The sequence below is a fragment of the Carlito syrichta genome, unplaced genomic scaffold (assembly GCF_000164805.1).
Source record: "Carlito syrichta isolate Samal-C Ts95f unplaced genomic scaffold, Tarsius_syrichta-2.0.1 Scaffold314769, whole genome shotgun sequence".
Classification (NCBI taxonomy): Eukaryota; Metazoa; Chordata; class Mammalia; order Primates; family Tarsiidae; genus Carlito; species Carlito syrichta.
Genome location: NW_007258865.1, coordinates 282,019 through 291,893, shown reverse-complemented (window position 1 = coordinate 291,893; position 9,875 = coordinate 282,019). Strand labels below are relative to the sequence as shown.

Below are 9,875 nucleotides of genomic sequence, written 5' to 3'. Positions count from 1 at the left end.
CCACCCCACCCCCACCCCATGCCACCCGAGAACTGCCAAGCTCACGGCTCGTCCTCGGGGGCTTCTGCAACGACAGAGGCACTGAGACCTGTCTGATCCAAGACATGGCTTCCTCGGGAGGTCGACCCCCAGGACAAGAGCTGCCTGTCTTCTGGTCACAGCCCCTTAAAAGAGAAGCTCTTCCTGAGCTTGGCGGATTTCTCCTTAAAGGAATCATGAAGTCAGCCACCGGCTCGTGCTGAGGGGCGAGGCGAGCACCCTTCTCCCGAGGTCTAGGAAGGAACTCGTGCTTGTTCTGCAGTTCTGGGGCCCGAGCGAGCTCGTACCTGCCACTGGCATTATGCAGAAGGAAAATGTGTGGTGATGCGTCCTCTTTCCAGATGGTTCTCATGGATCAGGGTCCTCCTCTCCGCCTCCAAGGCGCTCTGCCTTTTCTCTCTGTTTTTCCCCGCGAATGAGCCTCTGTGTCTGCTGTCGTCCCCTCCAAGGAACCTGTTGATCCCTGAAGGCTTTCCTTCCGAGAGACCCTGGGCCAGATTCTACGTGAGGCTCTACGAGGCAGAGGGGCTGCCCAAGATGAACTCCAGCATCATGGCGAATGTCACTAAGGCGTTTGTGGGGGACAGCAAGGACCTCGTGGACCCCTTCGTGGAGGTCTCCTTCGCTGGGCAGACGGTAAGGAGGCGCTGTGGCCACCTAAAATAAGACAGAAGCTAGGGAGTGCCCTGAAGGGAAAAGCTTATCACACAGAGGTGATGAGACACGTGGCCGGGATGTGGGTGGGGGCTGCCCGCTCACCCCTCACGGAGGTCAAGGAAGGGTGCTCTGGCGGGCAGCACGTGACTTGGGGCCCGGTTAGATGGGCATCCCTCCTCACTGGCTCCTCCTCCAAGCTACTGCCCCGTGCCCAGTCCTGTGGAATTACCACCATCTTCCCAATCCATTCCCCGTCCACCCCCGTGATCCTTGTCCTATGTAAGCCTCGATACAATTTTTCCTGCTTAAGAGCCATTGGAAGGATCAGGGCCTGGGTCCATGGTCGGAGATTAACCTGCGGCAGCTGATCCTTGAGCTTTAGCGGACACACGTGTTGCCTCTGTCTTTAAAATACACTCCAGGACAGGGCTTGGTGGCTCAGCCAGCCTGTCATCCCAGCACTTTGGGAGGCCAAGGCAAGTGGATTGCCTGAGCCTGTGGGCCTGAGACCAGCCTGGGCAACTTAGCGAGACCTCGTCTCTACAATAAATCAAAAAATCATCTGGGCGTGGTAGCGCATGCCTGTAATTCCGGCTACTTGGAAGGCTGAGGCGGAAGGATGGCCGGAGCCCAGCAGCTCGAGGCTGCGGTGGCCGTGAGCGTGCCATTGTACTCCAGCCTGGGTGACGGAGTGAGACTCCAACTCAAAAAAATAAAAATAGAATAAAATAAAAAAATACACCCCTACCCCGATCCCCACCCCATGGCAGGGGTCAACTTGGAGTACTTTTTGCCTGGGCTGACCCTGGAGGTCATAGATGACCTCACCTTCATTTTATGACGAGGAGCCTGAGGCCCAGACTGGAGAAGGGACTCACACAAGGCCACACATCTACAGAATATGAGCTCAAGGTCTGGCTGGATCCAGGTGCTCCTGGGCATGACAGAGCACCTCCTGTTTGTCACGTGGGTGTTGGTTTCAGCTCGAACCCAACATGCTCTTTAGAACTACCCGAGGGCCAGGCCGGGACTTCCCTTGCCGCAAATGCCTGGCCAGTGTCCAGCACAAAGGAAACTGTCAGTGCCGCTCGCCGAGTGCAGTGGACTTTCAGGGGTGTTGTGGGGGAAGGGGACAGGTTCATCGTTTTTGGCAACTCGCATTATACTTCCGGCTGGTCGTAAGAACTTCCTCTCGTCAGTCCCTCCCTCCGTGGTCTTCCTGGTTGTGCTTTTAGGGACGCACCACGGTGCAGAAGAACTGTGCGGACCCTGTGTGGCATGAGCAGGTGGTCTTCAAGGAGATGTTCCCCCCCTTGTGTCGGAGGGTGAAGATCCAGGTGTGGGACGAGGGCAGTGTGAACGACGTGGCGCTGGCCACCCACTTCATCGACCTGAAGAAGATCTCCAACGAGCAGGAAGGCGACAAAGGTGAGGCTGGACCCAGGTCTCGACGGCCAGCCGGGAGCCCTCGTCTTAGGAGGAGAGGGCTGGGGGCAGGCGGCGTGTCGGCCCGCTCCCACGCCTCTGTGGGCTCTCGGACCGAAGCGGTCCAGGGCCGTGGGTGGAGCCGGGCTCGGGGGCCTGAGGTTCGGTCTGGTCTCCGGGCCTTCCACAGACGTCACTGTGGGTCCTCAAGGAAGTCGGTCTGGCTTTAACTGAAAAAATGACATGTTTAGACTAGATCAGAGGCTGGTAAGCCGAGGTCCACGGGTAAATCTGGCCTGCTGCGTATTTTAGTTTGGCCCACAGCTAAATGGTCCCCAAAATATGAGCCCTCAAACCGCAATGGGCGCATGAGAGGGTGAGATGCAGGAGGCGTGGCTGACTCTGCGGGGAGCATGGTGGGGGTACAGGGAGCGGTGAACCCACTGAGCCACCAGGTGGGGGCCGGTCCACGAGCTGCCACTCAGTCACGGCAAAACTCAGTGAAGCGGGTGATCATTCTCCAGACAGCTCAGCAGAGCCTCGCTCCCTTAAAATCCTCAGGGACTCTTTCTCTGTCCTACCAACGCGTGCCAGTTGACAGACATAGCAAACACACACGTGTATATGCATACGTAGGCATAACAGCGCATGCTTATTGCACACACGTACTGCCCAAGCACAAATATATGCATATATGATATGTCCTAACTATATCATACTGTGTTATCCTATTACATGAAGTTAGTGTAATTATTTTATTTTTCCTAAGTTGGACTAAAGGCATGTCAAGGGCAGAGAACAAGATTCACACATTTTCATCCCGCAGAGAGCAACCCCCAGGACGGTCCCCACGAGTAACGACGTTGTCTGATCTCCACGTCAAGGATGTGCTGGCCACGGGACTGTCTGTGTGAAACACACTCAGCCCTTCCACACGTCTTCACAATTTGACGGAAACACGTGTTGCTCGCAACTTTCTAGGGACGTCTTGATGTGGTTCAGGAAAATACGTATCGGTGGTTTAGAAAGCAGACATCAGGAGCAGTGAAATCCTTCTATCCCTTTAATGCAATATTCCTGCGTCTTCAAGTCTACTCAAAGGAAGGGGAGACTCCAGTCCTGGAGAGGAGGCGGGAGGGATACAATGGGTGTGGGCATGAAACTGTTAATAACAGTCGAGCACATGGAAACAACTGATGGTCAACAGTGGAGCAGCTGATGAGCCAATCAGGGTACACCTGCTTATTCCTAAGAGTGGCTAATATTCTCGAGTCTTTCCTAAGGGTCTGTGTGAAGCACCTGGTAGATGGGATCTCTTTTCATCCTGATGGGTGAGATAGGCCCTGTTATCATCACTGTCTTGGAGATGAGGAAACGGAGACACAAGGAAATTAAATACACGTGCCCAAGGTCACACAGCTCAGACGTACCAGAGCTGAAACCTGAACCCAGAGCCACCAGGCTGTCCTGCCTGCCTGTCATTGTGTTCCCATAGACACTGGATTTTCTCAGACGCTGTGTGTCAAGAGAGGAGAACACATATGTCAGCAGGAGGTTACAGTCACCAGGTCTTTTCAGGTCAATGTTTAGAACATATCTTGGAACCCTGACTCCCCTCGACCTCTGCTGCCTGTACCCAAGTTCAAGTTCCCGGTCTTTGGTGTTGATGACAAAACGGACCCCAAGCCAGTGGCCCCGTCCATTTCTGTCCTCACAGCCCTTCCCACAGCAGCCAGGGTGGCCTTGAAAGGTGTGATTAGGCCACGCCCAGTCTTTGTGTAAATCCCTTTACAAACTTTCTGTGGTATTTGGGATAAAGGTCAAAATCTTGACCAAGGCGCCCAAGACCCACCCACCTGTCCAAGCTCTTCCTTCATGTCAGCTCCAGCTCCAAGTGCCTTTCCAGCTGGCCCAGGCCATTCCCTGTGTCCAGAACACACACATTCTCTATCGCTGTCTCTGTCTCTCTGTCTCTGTCTCTCTCTCTGACTGCCTAACGCCCTTTATCTGTTCTTACAGCACAATGTGCATCTCCTCAGTGTTTAGCATGTATCTACTTTGTTTTCCACCGGGCTCTGTGTCTAGTGTCTGGCACAGTCCCTGGCACGTGTTGGGAGACAATGAACATTCGATGAATGAACGTACAGAGCAGAATGCGGGTTGGTACTTACGGTATCATCACAGCTATGAACAAGTGTCAACACAAATGGAGAAAAGACTAGAAGGGAGTAGCAGAATGGCCGTCACGGGTTGTCTCTTGGTGATGGGCTGTCCTGGAAATAGCCTCTTCCATCTTCTCTGCATGTTCTGCATTGTTAAGTGAGCACGTGTGGCTTCCCTAGACATTCCTAGACATTCTACACTTGACACATCTCCAGGTAACCTCCGCTCTGGGTCTCCCTAGGTTTCCTGCCCACCTTCGGACCCGCTTGGATCAACCTGTACGGCTCGCCCAGGAACCACAGCTTGATGGACGACTACCAGGAGCTGAATGAGGGTTTCGGGGAAGGCGTGTCCTTCAGAGGCAGAATCTTGGTGGAGATCGCTGTGGAGATCCTCTCGGGACGGGCACAGGAGTCCAAATTTTCCAAGGCCCTGAAGGAGCTCAAGTTGTCTTCCAAGGACAAGGACTCCAAATCTGCCAAAGGCTCGAGCAAAGACAAGGCAGACAGAACTGACGACGGGAAACCCCAGCAGGCTTCAGACAAGACCCACTCCACAGAGGTCGAGGTGGAGCTGTTCGACGTGCCCCCGGAGGTGGGTCTGAGCTCTGCTGCACATGCCCCGTCGGGGGTGACCCCGAGCAGAGACACACCCGCCGCAGGCCGCTCGAGTCTCCGCCCCCACAAAACCTGTGTTGGCCCAGCTGGGGTGGAGGCCGTCCTCCACCCCCTCCCGCACACAGCTCAGCCATCCCCTCGTGGTGAATTCCCCCAGAGGCCCCCTGGACACGTATCCCCATGGCAACCCCAGGAAGGAGAAGGCCGAGTGCTCTGGGGGTGGTGGTGGGAGTCCACGTCGGGGGTCGATGCACCACCTGTGGCCTAGTTTTGTTCGGCCGTGTTGGCTTAGCGTGTGCTGTTGGAGGTGGGTTAGGGACGGATGGTGATGGGAGGAGGTGGGTGGGGACGGAAGGGAGGAAGAGGAGGTGGCGGATTGGGGTCTCAGCAGCGAGAACCTGGTCTCTGCCCTGAAGCTGTGGGAAGCGGCCTCCAGGGAGGCTCATCACCCACCAGGAAGCATGTCAGCATTTCTCTAGCCTGGTTCTGCGTCGCGAGAAAGAGATCTGAGACGCCGAGGGGGCACAGGCCGCAAGCATCCTCCCACTCGCTTATTTGAGCCACGGTGGTTTGTGGTTGAGCAAATGAGAGAGTGTGGCGTCCTGTTGGCAGCAGAGGCGGGTGGGTTCCTGATCTCAGGGTGGCCAGTCCTGCCTCCGGACATGTGTCTCCCAGGTCCACCCGACACGAATGTGGGGCAGGGGGCACGTGGTCGGTCTCCCAGAGCCGTCCATTCCAGGAAAGACCAGACACACCAGAGGAGGGGAGCGTGCAGGTCACCTCAGCCTCGGAAGAGCCACCCGTTTTTGTCCCGGGATCTAAGACATCCAAAAAAGCGGGGAGAGGTTCAGCCTGGGGTCAGCTCTGTGCACGGTCTGACACCGATGCCTCTCCTGTGTTAGCTCACTCGCCACACAGTGAGGGGGTGACCGTCACTCTGTCAGAGGCACCTTCCAAGGGCCAGAGGAGGGCATGCGTGTCCAGTGGCCGGCAGGCTTCTTGGCAGATGCACAGGAAGCAGGCGATGCGTTTGTGGGGGTTGTTGTCATTAGCCTCACTGTGGTTTGTTCCCGCCAGCAAGGAGCACCTATTCAGAGCTTGCCATCTTGTGTTTTGTTTTGTTTTGAGTCAGGGTCTCACTCTGTCGCCTAGGCTTCTGTGCAGTGGCACAATCATGGCTCTCTGGAGCCTCGACCTCCTGGACTCAGGTCATCCTTCTCTCTCAGCTTCCTGAGTAGCTGGGACTACAGGCGTGTGCTACCATGCCCGACTAATGCTTTTATTATTATTGTTGTTGTTGTTATTTTGTGAAGACAAGGTAACCAAACAAGTGGAAGGCGATAAGGGCATGGGGCGGGGGAATGCAGATAAAGTGCTGTTATCTCCTGGAGTGACCGAAGTATAATGATTAAAGTGTTGACCCCTGAATCAGGTAACTGGATTTAGGCTGTGGCAGGATGGGGCAGTGGCTACCACCTGGACTCTCTGGAGACACATTGGCTCCTTTTGAGTCTCTGGGCAGGCGACTTAACCTCCTTAAGTTTATTTCCAATATCTTCCTACTTTGTAGCCTCTTTGTGAGGATTTAATGAGTTAATACATGCAGAGTGCTCCAGACAGAGTCTGGCACATAGTAAGTGCTCAATAAATCCTAGCCAGGCTTTTCCATTTTGGACAGACACCTTACGCTCTCCCTGAACTGTGGTGTCCTCTGTAAGCGCAGGTCATAAAAACGCCCCCCTTCTAGTGTGCTTGTGAGAATCACATGAGATCATGCAGGTAAAATTCTTAATACCAGATATGGCATGTAGTAAGAGGCTAGTACACACGGCCTGTCATCTGATTTTTACCAGCTTAAGAAGTCAAAGTGTGCTTCCAGAAGGGAGGGCTTGGCCTTGAAAGATGGCTGGAAGGCAGACATCAGTTCTGGCTAGGTGTGGTGGCTCACGCCTGTCATCCCAGCACTTTGGGAGGTGGAGGTGAGAGGATTGCCTGAGCCCAGGGGTTCAAAACCAGCCTAGGCAACTTGGTGAGACTTAGTCTCTAAGAAAAGTCAAAAAAATTAGCCGGGCATGGTGGTGTGCACCTGTAGTTGGCAGTTATTTGGAAGGCTGAAGCGGAAGGATCGCCTGAGCCCAGCTAGACGTGGCTGCGGTGGCTGTGAGCGTGCCACTGCACTCTAGTCTGGACAATAGAGTGAGACACCAATTAAGAAAAAAGAAGACATCAATTCTACCCTGTTGAAATGCTCGCATGACTACCATGATGGGGCCGTGTGCATAGCTTGTCTAATGCTCCACACGGGGGCTGTCATTCTTGCCCCCTCCCTATCGACCCTAGCATAGCCGTTCTTTCAAGACAAGGGAAGGGACCCCCATGAGTGGGTATGACTTGCTCAAAGTCAGCCAGCCAGGACGTGGCAGGGTTGGGACTGGAAGAGGGGATTGTGGCCGTGCGTCCTGCAGTCCCTCTTCCAGGCAACATGGCCTACGTTCCCTCGTCTCTCGGTGGCTGTTGGTTTTGTTTTGTTTCTCAGAGACAAGGTTTCGCTATGTTTCGCTAGGCTGGCCTCAAACTCCTAGGCTCAGGCGATCCTCCTGCCACAGCCTCCTGAGTTGCTGGGACTACAGGTGTACGCCACCATGCCCAGCTTTGCTTCGTAGTTCTTAACCTCCTCCCAGAGAGTAAACTCAGCCTCAGGAAGACAAGACACGAGGACGGTTTACACCCAGTGGACAGACTGTGTGCTCAGTGACTAAGATCCAGCCGGTAGCCTCACCCTGCTGGGCTTTTTCTGGTCAATAGAAACTTTTCCTGGGAATGCTGGCACCGCAGGAGGCCTCTGTGGGAAGGCGGGGCTCACTTTTCGCCTAAGGGTGTGGACTCCCCTTGCCTCCCCGAGGGACGTGGTTCAGGGCTCTTGACTCAACGGGGGCTTTTGACCCCTGGCTGCAACTGCTGGATTTCCTCAATTGCCTGCATTGCCTTCTCTGCAGAGTTCGATAAATCCGACTGCAAAACCAGCAGGCACAGACCCTATGGCTCCAACTCACTACCTGGCCTCTTTGCTCAGAAATGTGACGCTGGGTCCCTGGGTCCAGCCCTGTCTGCTTCTGGAAGCACCGGCCCCTTTGCGACAAGAAGAGTCAGCTGTGAATCATTGTGTATTCCCTGGCGAGGGCTCCTTCTTGCAGCCTGTTACATCCACCTTCCAGACTGCGGGCCCCTCGAGGGACAGCCTCATGGAACCCGGGCCTTGAGTCTCAGCTGACTTGGATTCCCTGTGGGACCTTGGGCGGCTCCTGGTCTCCCTGAGCTTTAGTGGATCCAGTTAAAGGTGGAGCTTGGAGTTGATGAGCCCAGAGGCCCTTTTCAACATAGAGTCACCTGTGATTCTGGTACTCGTGCGCCCCTCACAGCCACAGCCACGGTGGCCTGGTGGCTGTAGCCCACCCTGAGTGCACGCAATTGGCCGTACTTGTGTGTGTGCCTACCTGCTGTTGGTTTAATCCAGGCTTGCTTATTTTGGGAAGTAAAGCTTGACTCTGTGTTAGCACCAAGGCGTTGGGTTAACACATGCCCAAGCTCAAGGAGCACTGGACCTGTGGCCAGTTACTCGGGAAAGTTGCCCGACAACCTCAAGCTTGACTTTCCTCGGTTCCCTTATCTGTCAAATGGGAATGATCCAAATTTTGACCTCTCGAGGTTGTTAAGAGGAGCAAATCACATACTGTCGGCGACTTCCCTGTATAAGCCATAAAGTCATGCTCAAATGTAAGGATTTAACCCTGAACTCTCAGTCTTGTCTTTGATTTCCTGTTTCCTAGAAGCCTGATCACCAGGTCAACCCAAGCCTGTGTTTTTACCGGAAGCGTCTTAGAAAGATATACATACTAAGTTTTTTTTAAAGGAGATTTTATTTTAAGGTGGAAGCTGAGACGGTTGAGACCACATTGTTCTAGATAAATGACTGACTTCCCAAGGTCTCACAGCAAATCAAGGCCCGGTTTCCAACGAGGCTGCCCTCTCAAGGAAACCACAGTTTAGAAGATGGCTCTAACAGGCTGTAATTTGCACTTTTTGGGTTCTGATTCCCACATGTCTGATTATCAGGAAAATGTGCCACATCAGGCTGAAAAAGACTCAGACAGCTGTAAGTTACACTGAACCAGAACAGCATCACAAAACCAGCTTCCTGGTGGGAAAAAAGCCAGTTCTGTCTGGTAATTTTTTTTCTTCCTGTAGGTAGTGCCAGAAAAATATGAGGACTTTTTGCTCTTTGGAGCATTTTTCGAAGCGACCATGATTGACCGGAAGATTGGAGAGAAACCTATCAGCTTTGAAGTTTCCGTCGGTGAGTGCAGGCATGCACCGCACCGTGCCTGGCACCTGGTGTGGACACAGGACCTGTTGTGTGCAGTCAGCAGCCATCTTGGTGTCTGGAGTCGGGTGCCCCTTCCCAGGAAAGGGGATCCCATGGAGCACCACCAGCATCTACCCCAGGACAGCAGAGTAGGGGCTCAGCTTGACTGGGGTAGAGAGAACTGAGTCAGGGAAGGAGCCCCGCAGGGAAGGAGTTGGAATACTTTCCAGACTGAGGTCCTGCGGTTACAGGCTTTTGATCCTGGCCCTTTTGTCCTTTAAACAACATTGGCCAGCTGGAATGTGGCGAGCTCTGGGGCTTCCTTCCAGAAGAGGCAATGTTCAACTTCATCTTTGAAAGCATTTGAATCTGGTTGAGAATGGGAAACGGCACCATATGCTTGCAGGGGGCATCTATTCTCATACAAAGATATTTGCACACAAAAGCTGCCCCATCGGCAGCAGAAAGAAGACATCAGGATTTCTTTCACTCCCTCCCTCCCCACTTCTTTCCTTCTTTTTTTCCTTTTGAGTTGGAGTCTCACTCTGTCACCCAGACTGGAGTGCAGTGGCCGCTCCCAGCCACCGCAGCCTCGAGCTGCTGGGCTCCGG

The 9,875-nt window shown here is 53.9% G+C and overlaps 1 protein-coding gene across 1 annotated transcript in view; it reads left to right on the top strand.

The window, feature by feature from the left end:
* Positions 1 to 9,875, top strand: part of FER1L6 (fer-1 like family member 6) — a 119,964-nt gene that overhangs the window by 16,562 nt on the left and 93,527 nt on the right. Inside the window, exons 8-11 of the mRNA XM_021719494.1 lie at positions 489 to 675; positions 1,932 to 2,124; positions 4,526 to 4,878; positions 9,147 to 9,255. Coding sequence (XP_021575169.1) covers positions 489 to 675; positions 1,932 to 2,124; positions 4,526 to 4,878; positions 9,147 to 9,255 — 842 coding nt within the window. The remainder of the gene's footprint in view (positions 1 to 488; positions 676 to 1,931; positions 2,125 to 4,525; positions 4,879 to 9,146; positions 9,256 to 9,875) is intronic.